Below are 24,294 nucleotides of genomic sequence, written 5' to 3'. Positions count from 1 at the left end.
GCTTTTTATTTATATAAAACCTTTATCAGAATAGAAAAAAAAAATGTTGCTGTAACTGTTTAAGAATTATTATCTGGAATTTTAACTTCAGTTTGTAAGTGTATTTCAATCTGTTAGCACATCTTATATTGACAATGCTGGTGTCTCTGTTGCTCCTCCATCCACTCTAATAAAGGAGGTGTATTGCTGCCCAGATCAGCAGGTGACAACAGGAAAAAGGCCTAAAAAAAAGAAAACTAATGCAGCAACATCTGATGATTGGTAAACTACAATAAAGTCAATTTTTGGTTTAGGGTTTAACACATTTATTCCCATTGCTCACAAGAACTGGAAGTTCATTTCTTTTTTTAATGCTCATATTGGACATATTGGCAGATCCTCAAAGAAATTACGCTGGCGTATCTCTTGATACGCCGCGTAATTTCAAATTTTGCGCGTTGTATCTTTGTTTTGGTATCCACAAAACAAGATACGACGGCACCTCGGCTAGATCCGACAGGCGTACGTCTTAGTACGCCGTCGGATCTAAGCTGAAATTTTTCAGCGGCCGCTAGGTGGCGTTCCCATCGAATTCCGCGTTGAGTATGCAAATGACCTAGTTACGGCGATCCACGAACATATGTCCGTCCGGCGCATTTTTTTACGCCGTTAGCGTTCGGCTTTTTCCGACGTTTAGTTAAAGCTGCTATTATGAGGCATACTCAATGTTAAGTATGGCCATCGTCCCTGCGTACAATTTTGAATTTTTTACGTTGTTTGCGTAAGTCGTTCACGAATAGGAATTTGCGTAGAATGACGTCACCGTCGTAAGCATTGGCTGGTTCCGGCTTAATTTCGAGCATGCGCACTGGGATACCCCCAGGGACGGCGCATGTGCAGTTACAAAAAACGTAGTTTACGTCGGGTCACAACGTATTTACATAAAACATGCCCCCATTACATCCATTTGAATTCCGCGCCCTTACGCCGCGAGAGATACACTACGCCGCCGTAACTTACGGTGCGGATTCTTTGTGGATTAAAAAAAAGAAAGATAAGTTACGGCGGCGTAGCGTATCTTAGATACGCTGCGCCCGGCGCAAAGGTACGAGGATCTGCCCCATTATTTATAAATACTAAGGCCCACAGAACCTCACAAATAAGAGAATAGAATAAGCAAGCTCCTGTTTAAAAATAAAAAGCAATGCAAATATACAAATAATAAGAATGCCATTTATTAAATAATGTAGATTTAACCACAGAAGTTGTTTTTATGTTGGATTACAAGGAATTATCTGTGCACGGATTGAATTTCTTTGTATGATTTTGCCAGCAAATATATCTCCGCAGAGTCCGTTCTGCTAGCTTTAGGCTTCACAGTCTTGACATGCTGAAATCTTTGTCGCAGTCTGTCTCGTATTGGATTGGTTTCACTCCCATCCCAGACTTTGCACAGAAAATTCCCCCCAGGTTTCAGAACAATGGCTGCCAAGTCCAGAAGAGACAGACACATGCTGGCTAGTTTATGGTGATCCAGTTCTCTGAACCCGCTGGCATTGGGAGCCATGTCGCTCAGTATGGCATCTGCTTTGCCAGATGGGAGAAGGTTGACTATTTTCTGGTGTGTGGCGGGGTCTGTAAGGTCACATTTAGAGAGGAACACGGCTCCATCCAGGGGAGACATGTGAAGAAGATCCACACCTAACACAAAGCCAACACTTGCCGTTGGCTCTAAAAAAGAAAACAATACTTTACAATAAGAATACAGTGCAAATATAAACATAAAGTTAGCTTGAAAAAAAAAAAGGCATGTCTATCAACTTCAACCAAAAATACGATTTGGAATTGCAGGCAAAATCATGCATTTCCAAAACGTATTAAATCACGACAAAACATGTGATGTGCGTTTGGGAGCTATTGCTTCTTAAAGCGAAGTTCCATCCAGAAATGGAACTTCCGCTGATCCGGTTCCTCGCCCTCTCCAGTGTCACATTTAGCACCTTTCAGAGGGGAGCAGATACTTGTCTAATACAGGTATTTGCTCCCACTTCCGGCAAAAGATCGCTGCAGTGTTTCGGCGGCGATTTCCCCCAATTTACGCCTTCCCGCTGTTTTCTGGGAGACACACAGGTCCCAGAAGACACCAGGGACCACTCCGAACGCGCAGCACAACTCATGCATGCGCTGTAGTGAACCAGGCTGTGAAGCCACAAGGCCTGATTCCCTTACTTAAGATGCCGGCGCCTCCACCCAGAGCCGAGGGACGGGTCGGTCGGCTTTATGTGAGGACGGGCTATTACCCTGGGGCAAACGCGTCTATATCCCTTTACAAGGGCTTGCGGAGTCCTGACAGTATATTGTCTCATGTGGCTGTTTGTATATACAGCACCCGGATCCACACGTTTGAAGTGTTGTCCACGACACATCGTGTTCTGCCCCAGTTCTAAAATCTGTATTTGGATTTCTAGATTGATTGTGCTCCTTGGTTTTGTACGGGGTATGTTTTACATTCTCTCTGCTTTCGGGCATGATTGGACCCGTACTGTAGGTGCAACCAATTCCAGCAACTGATTCTGGAGACTTATTGATAGTCTTGAATTTTCTACATCCCTTTGATACTTCTATACGCTTATGTGGAGTGCTCTGCAGATACTCTGGATGGCTGTGTCCACTACGGTGCTATAGACTATGAAATATATCTTTACATTGTTAAATCTCTTCTGCTCGTCCTGAGGAAGCCCAACGGCAAAACGCGTAGAAGATGTACAGAGGATATTGCCCATATTTATTTATTAATTCTTATGGTTTTTTTTATTAACTTTATTGCTGTTTGTTATAAATTTATTACAAAAAATAGATTTTTTTATATAATTCCGCCTTTGCCTTTAAAGTCCGACCATCAATTGCTTCTTTGGAGCAACTGTTTCTTTTTGTCCTTATTACGGATGTGGCGAATGTGAGTGCACCCCCCGTCCCTGTTTTCCCTTATTTGTTTTTTTATTCTTTATGTGAGGACATTGCGGGTGCCCTGGACAGGTAAGTGTCCTTATTTTAAAAGTCAGAAGCTGCAGTATTTGTAGTTGTTGAGTTTTATTTAAATTTATATAGGTGGAACTCCGCTTTAATCGAACCCCAAATGTGGTGTGATTTTGCTGTGATTGTCACACAACAAAATGCTAGTGAGAAAAATGCACCTGGCTAAATTTGGTACACGGCCTTCATAAGTGTAACAAATGTATATAGGGAAGTCCATTCAATTGAACGGGCTGCCAATGCGTGACATGCAAAAAAAAAAAAAATTGTGAACGGAAAAACAAAAACGCACTACGCAAAATGTGAACAGGGCCTAACGGGAAAAAAATGCCTTCCTGATCTCGAGGCAATTGGATAATTCCCTATATCAGCCTACTACTATGTGATTTCTTACAAATATTGAGAGTAATTACATTTTTTTGCATTTACAAACACATGCATAAAAATTATATATATATATATATATATATTATATATATATATATATATATATATAAAAAACATATGCAGTGTCACCCCACTGTATATGCACCAAAATCCTCACAATAGATGTAAATCAATGAAAATAGACTACCAATATTAGTATATAATTCACTGCAAAAAGATATACATGTGAACCTTCCTTTAACATTATTACATTGAGCCCTGGTTCCCATTGGTGAGATTTAGCATGTGATTTGACAGGTACACATAGATTTTATGCTGGCTTGTAGCATGCTTTTATGCTGACTGTTTGCATATCTTAATATACTTTTGTAGGTACATTGTGGACAAGTGCAAGCACTACCCAAATCTGTAATTTTTTATGTTATTGCTTTGTGGAGGATCTAAGCTTTAGGTGAAATGTGGCATGTATAGTTTTGTACCTCCTTTTGCTCTGAAGGCCATTTTATGCATATTTCACTTTTTCACAACTCTTACTGTGAAGAACACTTTCCATACGTTAAACCTCTTTCCCTCCAGGTGTAACAAGTGCCCTCTTACCTTTCTTAAACAACTGATAAAGGTTTTTTATTTTTTTTTAAATGTAACCTGTCAACACTGCAAGGGTTAAATGCTCATTACGTCTATGGAGTAGAATGAGAGGCAGTATTACATACCCTAACCTCTGCTCCAGCACTCTCCTCCTCTTTCGGAGTCTCTGGTCTATGGGTGGTCCCTTGGCTTCGGTAGAATGCAAGGCTATTAACCCTGTATTGTACGTGGGCATATGTGCAATCAAGACCACAAGTGTCTTAGATGGGGCTGCAATGACATGCTTGCACCACTGGAGGGAGCCTGCTGAAGCATGGAATAAGGCAAGTATTTCTCCTTAGACAGGATGAGCATTTAATCCGTGCAGTGCCCACTGCAATGATTTTTTTTGTCCCCCTGCATTGGGCTTATATAATGCCATGCAACAAAACAAAAATTCCGTAAACCACTGAAAACTAGCTAAAGCTGTACTAATCATACATGCAAACTGCTGTTAGTGTCATAGAACAGGGCCAAAAATTTTAAGTCCTGAGCTACTAGCCAGGCCTTAAGGGTTACTCACCACCAGTTGCCCCACCTAACCCCGCCCCTAAAAACACACTCATAAATGATCTCATGATATGAAACTTAAATGCAGAATTAAGTTACAAAAATAAATATTAACAAAGTGGAGCTTCACTTGCAAAGTGAACAGCGTCCCTGCCTTCAGTAAACCAAACCCACTGTCTCTGTCGTTTTACGGCGGCAGGTCGGCTCCCCTGCGCGAGAGCCCGTAGCTATACGTCGGCTCTCGCGCAGGCCACTAGGGGCGCGGGCCCCCAACTCCCATGCGCGTGCCCGGCTGGCGCGATCGCCGCCGGGCACACGCGATCGCTCGTTACAGACACACACAGCTCCCGGTCCTGTCAGGGAGAGAAATGCTGATCTTGTCCGTTTCCGGGGGGAGTGGCTTGAGCATGGAGGAGTGAGGCGGCGTGTGAGGAGCTCCTAGCGGGATCACCGCATGCACCCGACAGAAGACCGACCGACAGTGAGCAAACAAGCAGAGCCTTCACCTCAGAGCGCCGATCCCAGTGTCAGTGACGTGCGGCCGCACGCTGTTTCGCCGCGCTGCAGCCGACGAATGCAAGCCAGCTGAGTTGAGTGGCGGGGAGCGGAGCAAGACAGAGCGTCTACTGCAGAGTGCCTGCTCTTGTACTTACTCTGGTGAGCAGGCTCTGTAGCGGCTCTGTGGCGGCGTACGGGGGGGCCGGTGCTGAAGAGCGGAGCGTCTACATCAGACAAGCGGGTCAGTACTGGCACATGTCGCGCCGTGGAAGGAGACCCGGAAGGAGTTCACGAGCATCAAGCACCCCAGCACACTCCTACATTACCCGCTATCTCAGGGCTCAGACGGACGCGACGCTGCAGTCACTGGAGGACACCAGGGAAAGAAGCAGCAGCACGAAAGACCCCTCAGGGATGGCTGTTGCAGGAAATGCTGTGAAGGGTAGACGGGACTCTATAATTGAGGTAATATCCGCTGCACCAGCGGTATCTTCTATGCTGTATAAAGGTATGCCTAAGGGGGGAGATCCCCCCACTGAAGTTGTGGTAAACAGGATGGGGGAGGGGACGACAAGTCTGGAGAATAGTAACAAGGTCCCACAAACCCAGGAGAATAAGGTACAAGAGACTATATCAGATATGGAGCAGCTTAGAGCTCTTATTCAGGCGCTCCCCACAAAGGAGGATATACAGACTCTAACTAAAACTATTATAAATACACTAAGAGAGGAGATAGAAGAAGTGCGCGCAGGTGTGGAAAGGGGCGAACAGAAAATAACAAATTTAGAAGTGCAAAACAGTAAATTAGAGCACAGACTATTGAATATGGAAGAAAAGCTCATGAGACAGCACCAACAGATGGCTGCGTTACAACTACACAGTGAGGAGGCTGAGGATAGAAGCAGACGAAATAATATCCGCATTAAGGGGGTTCCTGAGAACTTGGAAGGCCCGGCCCTGAGAGAGGCTGCCACGACCATATTCAATGTAATTTTGAATAGACCTGCCGATACACCAATCGAACTGGATCGGGTTCATAAAGTCCCTACTTTTCGCCTTCCCTCCCAAGGGGGCCCTAGAGATGTGGTCTGTAGAGTACACTTCTTCAGGGTAAAGGAAGACATTATGCGGGCGGCCTGGAAGGAGGGAGTGGTAAAATGGGAGGGTGGGGACATTCAGGTTTATCCAGATCTTTGCAGGCTTACAAAATGGAGAAGACGCTTGCTAAAACCTCTCTTGGACTATATTCGCCTTAAAGAAGCCACGTATCGATGGGGATATCCTTTGGCAGTAATTATAAAAAAAGAAGGGCAGAACTTTAGCTTAAGGTCCCCTGCTCAACTACAAGAATTATTCCGGTTTCTGGGTGCTGAGCCTATAGAAGTGCCGAACTGGCTAGAGTCACCCATAATGATGGATAGATATTAAACTGACAAAGGGGACGTTTTGTTATCTAGGAAATATAAGAACAGAGCTCCCATAGAGTAAGAAGAGGAAAATGGACAGTTTTTTTTTTTTTTTTGGTATCTCATCCCTACATGGGTCTCATATAGGTTTATGGGGAGAGGGCCCGGACTTGAATGCCTCTCGTCTCGGGGGTTTTTCTCTCTTTTTTTTTTTTTCCCCCCGTGTGTTTTTCTTTTTTCGGAGGAGGAGTGGAGTGATGGGTTAAATATACACTGATTGATATATAAAATAAGGGGGCTGTGTTAGAAGTGTATAGGCAAAGAATATATATAATATATATAAGCTATACAAAGGCTGGCAAAACGAATGGCGCATATACTTGCATATATTCCTATTTTTTTTTTTTTTTGGTGGTTTCTTGTTGTCGGCATGAGGTATCTGATATATGGAGGTTATATATATCATGGACCGATATAAGGAGGTTATGCATATTATGTACCATATATATAAAGGAGTGACAGAGGGGTAGGAATAAATGTCTGTATGAGAGAGATAGGATTGCTCCACCCCTCCACCCTTTTTTTTTTATTTATTTTTTTTTCTCCAGCAGAGGGGAAGGGAGGGAGTAGAGGGAAGGAGAAGGGTGGAAGGAGGATGGAAGGGAAAGGGAGAATAAAATTGCAGATACATTTCCCTATTGGGGAGAATAGGTAGAAGAATAAAATGCCCTCTTGGAGGCCCAATAAAAGGGTGGGGGGAAGGGGGGGGCAAGAGGTGTTTCTTCTTTGTAGTGGGGTGGGAGTTGTGGGGGGGGTGGGTAGTATTTTTTTTTTTTTTTTTTTTGAGGGGGGGTGGATCCCTGATATTTTAGGGAGGGTAAAAAGGGGGGGCATAAGGGTTATTAAGGAGGGGAGGGGTAAATAGTAAAGATGGGGTCACAAATAATGGGCACATATAGTAAAGTCATCACAGACATTAAAACTGACTGCAATCGTGGTCACAATAATAAGTGGGGTGTATTCCCACTTTTTTTTTTTTTTTTTTTTTTTCGGGGGGATGGATCCCTGATATTTTAGGGAGGGTAAAAAGGGGGGGCATAAGGGTTATTAAGGAGGGGAGGGGTAAATAGTAAAGATGGGGTCACAAATAATGGGCACATATAGTAAAGTCATCACAGACATTAAAACTGACTGCAATCGTGGTCACAATAATAAGTGGGGTGTATTCCCACCTTTTTTTTTTTTTTTTTTTTTTTTTTTAGGGGTATGATAATTTTATCACTTTATACACGATTACACGAATATGGAAGTGTGGTTATTGGGGAAATAGAAGTATTAGGTGGGGAATAAGGGGGGGAGGGAAAGGGCCAAGGGGGGCAAGAGTAGGGTGGGAAATGGAAATAAAAACTCAAAAAGATTAGCTACCAGGGGCTGGTAAACAAAATTCACCTTCTCTCTTCTTTTTTTTTTTTTTTTTTTTTTTAAGCATACCCCCGATATATGTTTAAGAGGTTCAAGAAAAGAAAATAGGGCTTGTATATTGAACAGTTGAATGGATTATTGAATAATTGTATAATGTATGTAGATGTTGGGGAGATGCGCATAGAAGTTTGTATGTATAAGAAGGAGGACGCAGATACGCTAGAAGTCTCCCCTTACCCTAAATATGCTAAAGAAGGAAGTCTTTTTTTTTCTTTTTTGGTGATATGTAGAAGTGTAGTGGGTTGCTATTGGGGTCCGGGAACGGTTGGGAGGGGTGAGGTACAATTTTGTGGGGGTGAGGGGAGAGGAGGGGAGGAAGGGAGGAAAGTTAGCATTTTTTTTTTTTGTTTGTTTGTTTTTTTTTTTTCTCAGGAATCTCCCTCCATCCCTCCCTTCTCTCTCCCTCTTTTTTTTTTTTTTTTTTGGTGTCCAAAAGATTGGGAGATATCTCCCAGTGGAGCTATCTCCAAGGGAGAACGCCTGGAATAAGGGGGTGATTCTGAAGCGGAGGTGAAGGGATATAGGACAAAGTTAACACTAGGGCAATGTGAAATGACTAATGGGGTGCATGTGGGATAACGCAGGGGAGCTCTGGACTCGCTACCCCCGCTCTCTTCTGCACATACATTCTCCCCACTAAAAACGCTTCTCCTCCAATTGGAGGTGAACCGGAAGCGTTAAATAAAGGGATAGGGATTTTTTCTCTGGTCCCTTTTTTTTTTTTTTTTTGCTGTCCCCTCCGCGCTTGCGGTGTCTGGCCCCCAATATTAGGGGAGACACGAGAGGGGGGCGGAAGGGTAAATACTCGGGCACTTGGACGAGTGACTAGTTCTCGAGGTACGGGGGAAAGGGAGGGGGGTTTCCTTTTTTTTTTTTTTTTTTTTTTTTTCTCTTCTTTTTTTTCTTTTTTGGTCTGTCTCTCTCCCCCTTTTCTCCCCCTTGCACCGTAGTTTTATTTTTTACTACTGGACCCCTTTGTGAGGTATACCAGATTAGAAAGGCGATAAAATGGACATAATAAATTTTACATCATATAACGTCAAGGGCCTGAACAGCCCCGAAAAACGTACTAAATTAATGGCAGAACTCAGTAGAATCAAAGCTCAAGTAATCTTTTTACAAGAGACACATTTCAGAAGAGATAAAATGCCAAAACTAGGCAATCAAAGATATCCGACAGTGTACCATGGTGCCTCTCAAACATCCAAAGCGAATGGGGTGGCAATTATGCTCTCAAAACAAATGAATTGGAAAGAATCAAACGTAATTACGGACGACGTAGGAAGGATGTTAATAGTGATAGGAGAATTAGGGAATCAAAAAGTTACTCTGGTGAATTTGTATTTACCCAATGAGGATCCTATACCTACACTGGAAAAATACTTGGAAGTGGTACAACAAAACAAGGAAGGATTTCTAATTTTGGGAGGCGATCTAAATATAGCGCTGGACCCAGCAATAGACGTGTCAAAGGGAGTATCTCATATATCTAATACAAAACTACGTAAAGCAAGGCGTCTACTGAAAGATACACAGATAATAGATAGCTGGAGGATAATGCATGCCTATGACAAGGATTATAGTTTCTTTTCCGCAAAGCATAAGACATACACAAGGTTAGACTATATTTTTTTAGACCAGAACATTCTTTCTAGGCTACGAGATGCAAAAATAGGATCTTTCACAATATCTGACCACGCGCCAACCAATTGTAGCATAGAATGGGGTGAGAGAGGCCCACGAGAATGGAACTGGAGAGTCAATGAGACACTCTTAAAAGATCCGGAATATGAGAAACAGATAGCCCAGGAACTTGATAATTTCTTCTCTACTAACGATCTGGATGAAACACTGCCTATGAGTTTATGGGAGACACATAAATGCTATTTGAGAGGAGTGCTTATATCATTGGGGGCACACAGAAAACGTACTCAGAATGCTAAACTCGATAGTCTGCTGGGGGAAATCCAATCGCTGGAAACGGCACACAAGAAACTACAGTCGCACCAGATAGGAGAGAAATTGGCGGGATTGCGGGAAAAACTAAATCTTATGTTAACGGATAAAGCAAAAGCTACATTGAATAGGTGTAAAAGAACTTATTATGAATATGGGAATAAACCCAGCAGACTATTGGCAAATGCACTCAGAGACACGAGAGCCCGTAACCAGATTGAGAAGATTAAAACACAGGGGAATGGGATGGTGAGCTCTACACAACAAATAGCGGAAGCATTTAGAGAGTATTACTCAAACCTATATAGTTTAGAAAAGCAGTGTTTAAGACCAGACCTTTTGGAAAGAGAAGAAGCTATCAAGGAATACTTAGTGTCCTCAGAAATGCCAAGGATACCCAAAGAAAGTGCAGAGAAGATAGACGGCCCGATTACAGTAGAAGAATTTATGGGAGCGCTGGGCGCCCTAAAAGCGGGAAAGGCGCCAGGTCCCGACGGATATACACTGCGATATTATAAGATCTTCGCGGAAAAACTGGCACCTAGGTACATAGCGGCATTTAACTCGATCCGCGATGGTCAGAGGATGCCGGCAGAAACCCTGCTGGCTGAGATTGTAGTGATCCCCAAGGAAGGGAAAGACCCTGCCCAGTGCTCCAGCTATCGGCCAATATCTTTGTTGGATGTTGATTTAAAGATTCTAGCAAAGATTTTGGCCGATAGAATACTAACATATATCCCGTTATTGATACATCCTGACCAAGTGGGGTTTACCCCAGGCAGAGAGGGCAGAGAAAACACTCAAAGGGTAATAAGTACAATATACCTCGCCCAACAACGCCAGAAGCCTGCAGTCCTGATATCCGCGGATGCAGAAAAAGCGTTCGATAGGGTGGAATGGGGGTATTTAAAAGCAATGTTATCACATATTGGCTTGGGAAAGGGGGTACAGAATTGGGTCACAAGCCTATACTCCTGCCCATCGGCAAGAGTCAGAGTAAATGGGAAAAAATCAGACCCCTTCCCTATTCACAATGGTACCCGGCAGGGTTGCCCGCTATCCCCAATCATATTTGTACTTTCGTTGGAGCCTTTCTTAAGAATTATAAGAGCAAATAATGATATACGGGGGATCCGGGTAGGGGAGGTGGACTATAAGGTGGCAGCATATGCCGATGATCTACTGTTCACATTAACATCCCCGATAACATCGCTTCCATGCTTATTAGCTGAAATTAAAAGATACGGAAAAATTTCCAATTTTAAAGTTAATTATAACAAATCAGAAGCAATGGGAGTTGAGGTGGACAGTGGATTGCGGCAACAACTAGCTAGTAATTTCCCTTTTAGATGGACGGAATCCCATGTAGAATATTTAGGGACAAAAATACCAAGAAACCTGGGTAGGCTTTGTGAACTAAATTTTCTACCCCTATTAAAACAAATAAAACTAGACCTACTAAGGTGGGACAAAGAAATCTTTTCATGGTTTGGCCGAATAAACATAGTTAAAATGAACATTATGCCTAGACTACTCTATTTATTTCAGACCCTCCCAATAACACTCTCGAGGGGATTCCTGAAAGATTTAAGCTCTAAATTTACGAAGTTCATATGGGCAGGAAAACCGGCCAGAGTTCGGAGGAACATACTGATCTTATCCAAAGAAAAAGGAGGAGTGGGCCTACCCGATCCTATGGGGTATTACGAGGCTTCTCACCTGGTACGAGTTGTGGACTGGTGCTTACACCAGACAAACAAACCCTGGGTAAATCTGGAACAAGAAGTTAGCAATATCCCCATAGAAGGAATGGCGTGGCTGGATATGAATAAGATATCTCAGTCTGCAAAGAAACATCCCATGATAAAGGCCACACTTAGAGTTACCAGAAGGATAGGTATGAAATCGAATCTTGTGAAGTGTATTGGCCCTATGACACCAATTCTGGGAAACCCGAGCTTTGAGCCAGGTATCAGAGATCGACAGTTTAAAAACTTAAGACGGAAGGGAGTCAGTAGGCTGATACACTTCATAAGAGAAAATCATGTAATGCAGAGTGAAGATTTAGAGATGGCATACGGAGAAGATATAGACAGTTGGAGACGGAATCAATTAAGAACGTTTCTAGGCTCTCTAAAGATCCGGGAGGCAGAGATAGGAAGCCTCTCCAAATTTGAGGAAATCTGTTTAAAAAAAGAACCAATGAGACATACGCTGTCTTATATGTATAAAATATTGACTGAAGTTAACGCCCCACAAGAGCTCGTCTTTATGCAGGCATGGGAAAAGGATTTGGGCATCAAGTTTACTGAGACACAGAAAAATAAGATTTTTGCATTCACACATAAGGCCTCAATTGCATCTAGGTACCAGGAGGGGGGGTACAAAGTCCTGACAAGGTGGTATAGGACACCATCAATATTAAACCGGCTCTTCCCTAATACGTCTAAAGTCTGTTGGAGATGCCAGAAGGAAGAGGGCACTATGGTACACATATTTTGGGACTGTCGGGTGATAAGAGAATTCTGGGAGATGGTCTCGGAGACGGTCCTGGAAATTACCGGGATTGACCTGGGACATAGACCCGCAGCGTTCTTGTTACTCGACATTCCCATAACAATGGAAAAATATAAACAATCCCTAATACGCCATTTGATAACTGCTGCGAAGGCCTGTATACCAATTTTATGGAAGAACACCTCGTCCCCAACTAAATCGCAATGGATAAGTAGAATAAATGAGATACAGATGATGGAGAACCTCACAATGGGAATACAGGAACGAGAGGAGACCTATTGGAGGGTATGGACCCCATATAGGGAATATAGGGAGCGGAGCGGATAGGGGGGGAAGAGGGGAGAGACTACGGCCGACTTTTTTTTTTTTTTTTTTTTTTTGTTTTGTATGTATTTTGTTTTTTAGTTGTGGGAGGGGGGGGGGGGGTAGGGAGGGTGATTAATAATTTTGGAGGCAACAGGACACCTCTCTGAGGAAGGTAAAAGAAGAACGTGGGCATATACAAGAGAGGAGACCGGGGCTGTTGAAGGGGGACCAGAAGGGGTACAGGAGGCCGCAATATAGAGTATAAGAAATGTTAAGATAAGGAGTGCAATGTATGATGTAATGATAAGCTGTACCTAGTCTGACTTGTATGTAGAAAACATATATAAAATAAAGAATTGTAAAAAAAAAAAGAAATGCTGATCTTCTGTTCATACAATGTATGAACAGCGATCTGTCATTTCCCCTAGTGAGGCCACCCCCCCTACAGTTAGAACACACCCAGGGAACATACTTAACCCCTTCCCCGCCCCCTAGTGTTAACCCTTTCACTGCCAGTGGCATTGTTATAGTAATCCAATGCATTTTTATAGCACTGATCGCTATAAAACTGCCAATGGTCCCAAAAATGTGTCAAAGGTGTCCGAAATGTCTGCCATAATGTCGCAGTACCGAAAAAAAACATTACTAGTAAAAAAATATATATTAATAAAAATGCCATAAAAATACCCCCTATTTTATAAACACTATGGGCCAGATTCACAAAGAGATACGACGGTGTATCTACAGATACACCATCGTATCTCTGACGTAAACTGGTCCTATCTATGCGCCTGATTCATAGAATCAGTTACGCATAGATAGGGCTAGATCCGACAGTGTTACACTGTGTTACACTGTCGGATCTTTTTTTAAATTAAAAAATGGCGCCGGGGGCGTTCCCGCTGATTTACGATAAATAATATGTAAATCAGCGAGATACGCAAATTCACGAACGTACGCGGACCCGTCGCAGTGTTCTTACGTCGTTTCCGTAGCAGTTTTCCGTCGTATACTTACCCCTTCTTTTATCAGGCGTTTCCGCGTCGAATTTGAATTTTCCTACGTCGTTTGCGTACGCCGATTCACGAACACGCGCGTTGCAAGTCCCGCTCACGTCGCAACCACTGACGTCCTAGTGACGTCAGTGGGAGCAATGCACGCCGGGAAATTCCACGGACGACGCATGCGCATTTAAATCGGCGCGGGAACGCGCCTGATTTAAATATGACACTCCCCTAGCCGCGGAATTTGAATTCCGCTGGGGGATTTAGGATCCGCCGTCGCAAGTTTGGAGGTAAGTGGTTTGTGAATTAGCCACTTGCCTCCTAAACTTGCGGGAGCGGATCCTAATTCACGTAGATCGAGCGGATCTATAGATCCGCTGAGCTACGTGAATCTGGCCCTATAACTTTTGCGCAAACCAATCAATAAATGCTTAATGCGATTTTTTTTTTTACGAAAAATATGTAGAAGAATACGTATCGGCCTAAACTGAGGAAATTTTTTATTTTTTTTATATATTTTTGGGGGATATTTATTATAGCAAAAAGTAAAAAATATTGCTTTTTTTTTCAAAATTGTCGCTCTATTTTTGTTTATAGCGCAAAAACTAAAAACCGCAGAGGTGATCAAATCAAATACCACCAAAAGAAAGTTCTATTTGTGGGGAAAAAAGGACGCCAATTTTGTTTAGGAGCCACGTCGCACGACAGCGCAATTGTCAGGTAAAGCGACGCAGTGCCGAATCGCAAAAAGTGCTCTGGTCTTTGACCAGCAATATGGTCCGGGGGTTAATCAGGTACGGGACGTACATTTTAGGAAATTGTATGTCCATGTCTAGTTGATGTAGCTGGATCTGACAATTTGCTCACCTTGTCCCAGGGAATTGACCTTCTCTATGAGCACCTGGCTCCAGGCTCCAGGAGCAGCCCCGCAGTCTATCACATGAAGTCCTGGCTTCAGGAGTTTTTGCTCTGTGTCGATCTCGAGGAGCTTGTAAGCGCTGCGGCAGCGATAGTTTTGTTCCCAAGCTGCTTTTACATAAGGATCCTTCTTCTGTCTGGCCAGCCATATCTGCTCTGCTCCTGTCTTGGCCTTTTCTTGAACCAGGCTGGTATGAATATTGCGACATTGCACTAACCAAGAGGCTTTCTGACAGAATCTGCAAGCAGAAGAAACAATGAAATGCCACCAAATATATTTAGAACAGAAAAACCAACTTCTGACGACACCAATGTTACTTCTAGAAGCAAGCATGCAGCCATTGAATAATACTGCTTAACCACTTCCTTATACTTTTTGTGCTAAAAAAAAAAGCGAGAATTTTGAAACAAAAAACAATATATTGGGAGGGGGCGAGCAAATAAAAGCGATAGAAAAAAATAAAAATTTAAAAAAAAAAAGTGTAAAAAATAAATAAGTAAAATAAAAAATAAATAAAAAAATAAAATAAATGAAAACGCCCCTGTCCCTGGTAGCTCGCGCTCAGAAGTGAACGCACACGCAAGTCCCGCCCACGTATGTAAACATCGTTCAAACCTCACATGTGAGGTGTCGCCGCGTGCGTTAGAGCGTGTGCAACAATTGTAGCTCCTCTGTAACTCTAAACTGGTAACCTGTAAAATTTTTAAAGTGTCGCCTATGGAGATTTTTAAGTAACGAAGTTTGGCCCTATCACATGAGTGTGCTCAATTTTAAAGCATGACATGTTAGGTATCTATTTACTCGGCGTAACATCATCTTTCATATTTTACAAAAAAATTGGGCTAACTTTACTGTTTTGTTATTTTTTAATTCATGAAACCATTTTCTTTACAAAAAAAAAGCGTTTGAAAAATGATTGCGCAAATACCGTGCAGGAAAAAAAGTTGCAATGACCGCCATTTTATTCCCTAGGGTGTCTGCTAAAAAAACATATATAATGTTTGGGGGTTCTGAGTAATTTTCTAGCAAAAGAATGATGATTTGTACATGTAGGAGAGAAGTGCCAGAATAGGCCCGGTATGGAGGTGGGTATAAAAGCCCGGTATTGAAGTGGTTAAATGGGTGATATTAGCCAACATGTGTCATACTGTTTAATTTTTTGCCATGGCCTGTGTGTAGCCCTGAGTTGCTGCATGCGCTTCATTAGGTGGGTAGTCAGGGGGGCGGTAAAACAGCAATTCAACAGCTTTTACTGCCACCTGCATGAACAAGCCCTAATAGCTTTAGTTCTAACACCAAATTTCTCTGGTCCGAATGATCATAATAAATTTATATTAACCACTTGCCGCCCGCCAATGACAGATTGACGGTGGCAAAGTGGTTGTAGAATCCTGACTGGACGTCATATGACGTCCTCAGGATTCTAAGCCGCTGCGCGCCCCCGGGGGCACGCATCGCGGCGATCGTTGTTGCAGGGTGTCAGTCTGACACCCCGCAACACCGATCAAGGTAAAGAGTCTCTCACGGAGACTCTTTACCACGTGATCAGCCGTGTCCAATCACGGCTGATCACGATGTAAATAGGAAAAGCCGTTAATCGGCTTTTCCTCACTCGCGTCTGTCAGACGCGAGTAGAGGAGAGCCGATCGGCTGCTCCTGTGACAGGGGGGGTTTGTGCTGATCGATCATCAGCACAGCCCCCCCGAGGATGCCCACTGGACCACCAGGGATGCCCACTGGACCACCATAAATAAAAATAAATAAAGGATGCCACCCTAGACCACCAGGGATGAGGAGGACACAGAAAATGGATGCCAATCAGTGCAGCAATGAATGCCAATCAGTGCCCACAATGGGCATCACTGATTGGCAGGCATTGTTTGGCACTGATTGGCATCCATTAGTACAACACATACAATAGTGCCCATCTATGCCCATCCGTGCCACCTATCAGTGCCCATCCATGCCGCCTATCCGTGCCCGTCCGTGCCGCCTATCTGTGCCCAGCCGTGCCGCCTATCTGTGCCGCCTATCCTAGCCCATCCATGCCGCCTATCAGTGCCCATCCGTGCCGCCCATCAGTGCCGCATATTAGTGCCCATCAATGCCACCACATCAGTGCCACCTCATCGGTGCCCATCAGTGCCGCCTTATCAGTGACCGTCAGTGCAGTACCATCAGTACTTATTTACAATGTTTTATAACAGAAACAAAAAAAACTATTTTTTTCAAAATTTACAATTTTTTTTGCAGAAAATAAATATCCCAGAGGTGATCAAATACCACCAAAAGAAAGCTCTATTTGTGGGTACAAAATGATAAAAATTTAGTTTGGGTACAGTGTAGCATCACCGCGCAATTGTCATTCAAAGTGCAACAGCACCGAAAGCTAAAAATTGGTCTGGGCAGGAAGGTGTATTAGTGCCCTGTATGGAAGTGGTTAAATTATACCGAATGGACTTTCTGCACAGATAGCTAGAGCCCTTTTGCAGTTGTCCAATTGTTCATTTGTTGCCCCGCCATATTAAATAGAGCAAAAAGAACCTCTTCCTACAATGTCTTCACAGCAGGCATAAAGCGGGATACCCTTTTAATTATATATGCAGCCTTGACTTTAAATCCTGAATATAAATAAATAAGAATAATCCCACTGTAATCTTTTCTCATAAAAATATTATTGCATTTTTATAGCTGCTTTAAATTGCTGCTAAGCTCAGTAAGAAGAGTTCTTTAACCTGTGATTAATACCGCCACCCTTCCTTGAATAAGGCGGCTATAGCATTATACATCCCTATGAATATTAACGTTTTTATCTCGTTTCATCTAATGCAGTAAATGTGAATAACGGACAATTCTAAGTGTCTATTCTTTTACAGCCAATGGCCGCAGTGTATAGGGCAGTGGTTCTCAACCTGCTACTGTGGTGACCCCTTAATAAAATTTCCCAAGTTGTGGGGACCCCTAACGGTAAAATTATTTTCATATGTGGGTTGTCAGCACCCAAGGCAAGACAAGTAATTTGCGCCCCTAACCCACGGATATTTAGCGCTCCCTAAATCCCTTCCACTCGTACAGTATTAAAACCCCTTATGGTTCATTTTAGGTTGTACCACTCTTTGTTCTCCTTTATGCTGTGCAGCCACAAAAGGCTGCGAGAGTGGTGCAGGCTTCAGGATTTGGTGACCCCTGGCAAATCGTAATTCGACCCCCAGGTTGAGAACCACTGGTATAAAGCAAAGCTACACAGGAAATTTATAAAAAATGAGGTTGTGTGCATAAAATCACAGAAAATTGGTCAAAAAGCTAATGGAGGTCAGAGGGGACAGTCAGCCCACTGCGTCATACCCCATGTATACTCATTACAGTGGTGGTAGCTGTAGGGACCCCCCTTCCCCTTTTTGGGGTATCATCTGCAGTAAAGGTTACCCTTCTCTTCCCAATTGTGGCACCATGCTCTGGAAACAGAGGACTGATGAATTACTCTGCTTATATGATACTATTGATGAGTACGTTTACTAATGACGTCAATATTTTATATTTATGTATTTCAGGTACTTATATAGCGCCATCAATTTATGCAGCGCTTTACATATACATTGTGCATTCACATCAGTCCCTGCCCTCAAGGAGCTTACACTCTAGGGTCCCCTAACTCACATTCATACATATAGTAAAACCAATTTAGACAGGATCCGATTAACCTTCCAGCATGTCTTTAGAGTGTTAGAGGAAACCGGAGCACCCGGAGGAAACCCACGCAGGCACAGGGAGAACATGCAAACTCCAGGCAGATGGTGTCGTGATCAGGATTTGAACCAGCAACACTTTTGCTGCTAGGTGGAAGTGCTAACCACTACACTACTGTGCTATATGGTATGATGCCCACCTACCCTAAAGCAGGGCTCGACAAATCCCGGTCGCCAGGTCGCCATGGCGACTAGAAATAGTGTCCTGGCGACTTGGCTTGGAAGGTGGGCAAAAAAAAAAAAAAAAAAATTACTTTTTTTGTGAGCTGGCGCCATCTGGTGGTGAGCCGTTGGTATTACAAGTTATTACGACCAGATGTGAGCTGGTGCCATCTGGTGGTGGCCGTTGGTATTACAAGTTAAGCATTACAAGTTAAACAGCAATTCTAATGTAATTTTTCACTATTTTTCACTGCCATCTTCTTCCCTCTAATTAGAACCCCCAAACATTATATATATTTTTTATCCCAACACCCTAGAGAATAAAATGGTGATCGTTGCAATACTTTCTGTCACGCCGTTTATGCGCAGCGGTCTTACAAGCGCACTTTTTTGTGAAAAAATTACACTTTTTTTAATTAAAAAAATAAGACAACAGTAAAGTTATCCCCATTTTTTTTAATATTATGAAAGATAATGTTACGCCGAGAAAATTCATACCCAACATGTCACGCTTCAATGCCGACAAACTTTTACCCTTTAAAATCTTCATAGGCGAAGTTTAAAAAAATCTACAGGTTCCATGTTTTGAGTTACAGAGAAGGACTAGGGCTAGAATTATTGCTCTCGCTCTACCAATTGCGGCGATACCTCACGTGTGGTTTGAACACTGTTTACATATGCGGGCGCTGCTCACGTATGTGTTCGCTTCTGCACGCAAGCTCGTCAGGACGGGGTGCGTTTTCTGGGTTCCTAACTTTTTTAGCTGGCTCCTAGATTCCAAGCAAATTTGTCAAACCCTGCCCTAAAGGATTAAAGTGGTTTAAACTCTTTACAACCACTTTATTCTACAGGTAAGCCTATAATATGGCTTACCTGTAGCTACCCAGGATATCTCCCAAACCTGCACGGTTTAGGAGATATCCCCTGTCCCCTGCATGTTCCGTTGCTTCAGTCTGTGTGCCATTACCGGCGGCTCACGCGTGCGGGAGTGACGTCATCATGGCTCCAGCCAATCATAGTGCCGGAGCCGCGATACCCGGAAGTAACCCCCAGGAGAGATGTCGCGGGATGGAGGGGGGTTCGAGGACCGCGCGGGGGGCTTCGATCTAAGGCAAGAAATTCATAATGCTCATTATGCTTTTGTTTTGCAGGTTTTTTTTTTTACAAGCGTTTACAACCACTTTAACCACTTGCCGCCCGCCAATGACAAATTGACGTCGGCAAAGTGGTTGTAGAATCCTGACTGGACGTCATATGACGTCCTCAGGATTCTTAGCCGCTGCGCGCCCCCGCGTCCACATTGACTTCTATTACATGCAATATCGCATGTGGCCCGAGGTGGAGGGGCACCGGAAAGCCTCAATAAAACTCGGGACAGCTAATTTCATATCCACTCCAAGTTGGCAAAAGGCGAGAATACTTATAGCATACTTTTGAGGATTCCACTACCTGCCTGTTAGATTGCTGCTAGAAAAGCGTGCCCGCGCACGTGCACGCTTGCGACCCTGCCTCCCCCTCCTCATTATACACCATTAAGCGCACCCCTGTTTGTGCGCACGACCTAGGGGCTAATGGAGGCGACGTGGGCGATCTCCACCCTACTCCCCATCCCCAAACACACAGGAAACCAGTGATCTCCACCCTACTCCCAATCCATAAACACACAGGAGACCAGTGATCTCCACCCTACTCCTCATCCATAAACACACAGGAAACCAGTGATCTCCACCCTACTCCCCATCCATAAGCACACAGGAGACCAGTGATCTCCACCCTACTCCCCATCCATAAACACACAGGAGACCAATGATCTCCACCCTGCTCCCCATCCATAAACACACAGGAAACCAGTGATCTCCACCCTACTCCTCATCCATAAGCACACAGGAAACCAGTGATCTCCACCCTACTCCCCATCCATAAACACACAGGAGACCAGTGATCTCCACCCTACTCCTCATCCATAAACTCACAGGAAACCAGTGATCTCCACCCTACTCCCCATCCATAAGCACACAGGAGACCAGTGATCTCCACCCTACTCCCCATCCATAAACACACAGGAGACCAGTGATCTCCACCCTACTCCTCATCCATAAACACACAGGAGACCAGTGATCTCCACCCTACTCCCCATCCATAAGCACACAGGAGACCAGTGATCTCCACCCTACTCCCCATCCATAAACACACAGGAGACCAGTGATCTCCACCCTACTCCTCATCCATAAACACACAGGAGACCAGTGATCTCCACCCTACTCCCCATCCATAAACACACAGGAGACCAGTGATCTCCACCCTACTCCCCATCCATAAGCACACAGGAAACCAGTGATCTCCACTCTACTCCCCATCCATAGACACACAGGAGACCAGTGATCTCCACCCTACTCCCAATCCATAAACACACAGGAAACCAGTGATCTCCACTCTACTCCCCATCCATAGACACACAGGAAACCAGTGATCTCCACTCTACTCCCCATCCATGGATGTACAAGAGACCACTGATCTCCACTCTACTCCCCATCCATGGATGTACAGGAGACCACTGATATCCACCCTACTCCTTATCCATGGGCATACAGGAGACAGCTGATATCCACTCTACTCCCCATCCGTGGATGTACAGGAGACCACTGATATCCACCCTACTTACCATCCATGGGCATACAGGAGACAGCTGATATCCACCCTACCGATCATCCATAGACACATATGGGGCCAGAGATTTACCACCCTGCTCTCCATCCATGGACACAGGTGACCAATAATCAGGACACACTTTATTCCTCCATGCATGGTATGTATTAGGGGTCAGTTCTCTGCCACCCTACTCCCCCATCCAGAAACACACCTTTGGGCACTCCAACGAGAATAGTAATGCGGCACACACAGTGCTCCTCCCTCACCCTCCTGTGAAGCCACATTCCTGCCTAAATAATGTGTCATCAAAACTACAACTGTCCAGGTGAATCCTGGACAGGTGGCAACCCTAATCAGGACCTATCCTTTCACCCACACCCACCATGGCATGCTGGGATTAGCCCTGCCCCCAACTCTCAGGAATACTGACTGCCAGTTATCAGGTATGCCAATGGAACACTTACAGGGGTGATCTGACTGGGGAGCACCAACTTTTGAAAGCCGGGCACCCCTTCCATAGACTCCTATGTTAAACGGTCATTATTTGGGGACCCGGTACCGGTGTAGTGTCACAGTTTGCTGCCTATCGTAGAATGCTGCGGAAGTCACGTGGCGGCCAACTGCGCATGCGCGATGCGTTCCAAACGCAAGTGCGATGCGTTCCAATGGATTTTCGACAGTACACACCAGCGAACCCGGCATTCAGGGCGACGTGGATTTAGAGGAAAGTGGCCAGTCAGCTCGCTCGGCCTCCTGGCTCTTTTTTTAACATCCTCCAATCCACAGGGATGTTAAGGAAAGAGCCTAGATGCCGACCGAGGTTTCACTGGTGTGCACTGTCGTGAATCAATTGGAACGCATCGCATTTGCGTTTGGAACGCATCGCGCATGCACAGTTGGCCGCCATGTGACTTCCGGAGCATTCTAGGATAGAAAACTGTGACAATACACCGGCTGACCATAGGTCCCCAGACTTTTTCCACGTGTAGCCCCACTCTTCCTCTACCGGTGTGCCAAGTTTGGGGACTGGGGCACGTAAGACCAGGGAGCATGAAAATCACTATACCATCGTCCTGAGCAGCTCTCCGCTCAGTTTGTTTTGTCTGGAGCCGGCAAATGCGCAGTAGCAACAGGGGTAGTGTCTTACACGGGATAGGGATTTTAATGCTACACTAAGGTGACCAGATTTTTAAAATGAAATCCGGGGACATATTATTTTTTTTACTAGTAATGGCGGCAATCAGCAACTCTCTGCCTGTCGCCGCCACCTCCCACCTCACATCCTGCCAAGTCTTACTCTCCATGCCCCGGCTACTACTGGGTGGGGAGCGGAGGAAGATCACTCCGCCAGGAAAGGCAAGGAGATAAACAGGCAGGCGGCTGGCCGGGGACTTGAGCCAAGGTAGAAGGACATGCGAGTGGAGATGAATGGGCATGCGCCCGAAATTTAAGAAATATTCCCTCCGCTCCGACCAGCACATGGTCATCAGAAAGGGGCACAGATAATGGAAAAAATTAGCTAGTAGGAGCGGCGGAGTGTAATTCAGAATTTTTTTTAATTTCGCACCAACTGTATGAAATTTCCCCAGCCCCTTGTCCAATCCGGGGACAAAACCGGGGACAGACTTGGTCCGGGGACAGTGTCCTAAATCCGGGGACTGTCCCCTGAAACTGGGGATGTCTGGTCATCCTATGCTACACTGAATCTATCATACTTCTATACATCATACTAAATCCTATTAGCTAGATTCACATAGATGGCCGCAACTTTAAGGCGGCGTAGCTTAAGGCATTTAAGCTACGCCGCCGTAAGTTAGCGAGGCAAGTACATGATTCACAATGTACTTGCCTGCTAAGTTACGGCGGCGTAGCCTAAAGCGGGCGGGCGTAAGGGCGCCTAATTCAAATTTGTCTAAGGGGGCATGTTTTATGATAATGAGGCTTGACCCGACGTGATTGACATTTTTTTTCAATTGCGCATGCGCCGTGCGCCTACATTTTCCAGTGTCCACGGGCCTATTGATTTCGACGTGGACGTAAACTACGTAAATCCCTATTCACGGACGACTTACGCAAACAACGTAAAAATTTTGAATTAAGACGCCGGAACGGCGACCATACTTAACATTACTATTCCATCTATTTGATGGAATAACTTTAGGCCTGTAATGCGTTACGTAAACGGCGTAAATGTACTGCGGCGGCCGGGCGTACGTTTGTGAATAGGCGTATCTACTGATTTACATATTCTACGCCGACCGCAATGGAAGCGCCACCTAGCGGCCAGCCTCAATATTGCAACCCAAGATAGGACGGTGCAAGCCGTCGTATCTTATGCCTTGTTTCCACTGCACGGATCGGTTCGGGTCAGAAAGAATGGAGCGGTTAGAATGGGACCGGTCTATTCTGCAGAGCATTTCCACTGCAAATCGGACCATCCGGGACCATGCAAGGTTTAGAAAAAAAGCCTAGCACATCCACCAATCAGTGAGATGTATTTGTAGGTCCGCCCTAATGGAACCGTTCCATTCTCTATGGCCCCACATCTGAAGCAGGACCCAGAATGGTCCGGTACGGTTCGCTTTTATGGCACGCTTTCATAATGGAAACACCCAAAAAAGCGAACCGAACCGTACCGAACCGAACCGATCCGCTCAGTGGAAACGAGGCATATGATATGTTTATGCGTTTCTCTGTTTGAGAAAACACTTAAACATAGGTCGGCGCAGATTCTGAGTTAGGTCGGCGTATCTACTGATATGCTGACCTAACTCTACCTGAATCTAGCTGACTTTGTCATGCATCTATAAGGACCACCAATGTCACCCTTAGAAGTCCTTCTGTGACAGGATGGGAAGTTCCTTCACACCCCCGCAGCCAATCATAATACCGCTGTTATTAATAATATCCCCTGCCCCACGCATCTCTTTTCCTAACTATACACTACAATCTACACTCACCTATTCCGCACAGCAGCCATCACTGAGACGTAAGTGGAAGTTCAGCCTGAAACATCGACGGCCATCTTTGTTAAGGGAACTGCGTTAAAAACGGGTTAAAATGTTTCTTTCTCTCTAAAAGTGTTGCGTATAGTCTGTGTTTATAAATGTAAA

At 44.5% G+C, this 24,294-nt stretch overlaps 1 protein-coding gene across 1 annotated transcript; it reads right to left on the bottom strand.

Moving 5' to 3' along the window:
- Nucleotides 1-1,192: 1,192 nt before the first annotated feature.
- On the bottom strand, nucleotides 1,193-24,286 carry MRM2 (mitochondrial rRNA methyltransferase 2). Its single transcript, XM_040356687.1, has 3 exons — nucleotides 24,142-24,286; nucleotides 14,573-14,862; nucleotides 1,193-1,710 (listed from the first exon to the last, which is right to left on the bottom strand). Exons 1-3 carry the CDS (start codon nucleotides 24,159-24,161, stop codon nucleotides 1,271-1,273), a joined length of 750 nt encoding a protein of 249 aa, XP_040212621.1. The 5' UTR covers nucleotides 24,162-24,286; the 3' UTR covers nucleotides 1,193-1,270.
- Between the last annotated feature and the right edge of the window lie 8 nt (nucleotides 24,287-24,294).

The sequence above is a fragment of the Rana temporaria genome, chromosome 6 (genome assembly GCF_905171775.1).
Source record: "Rana temporaria chromosome 6, aRanTem1.1, whole genome shotgun sequence".
In the NCBI taxonomy this organism is placed as follows: Eukaryota; Metazoa; Chordata; class Amphibia; order Anura; family Ranidae; genus Rana; species Rana temporaria.
This window is presented reverse-complemented; position numbering and strand designations above follow the sequence as displayed.

What these genes read in the sequence shown, in the direction of transcription:
- MRM2 (XM_040356687.1), bottom strand. Translation starts at nt 24,161, where the DNA reads ATGGCTGCTGTGCGGAATAG. An exon ending in ATGGCTGCTGTGCGGAATAG is followed by an intron (nt 14,863 to 24,141) that starts GTGAGTGTAGAT and finishes TTCTGCTTGCAG; the next exon opens with ATTCTGTCAGAAAGCCTCTT. An exon ending in GGTCAATTCCCTGGGACAAG is followed by an intron (nt 1,711 to 14,572) that starts GTGAGCAAATTG and finishes TTTCTTTTTTAG; the next exon opens with AGCCAACGGCAAGTGTTGGC.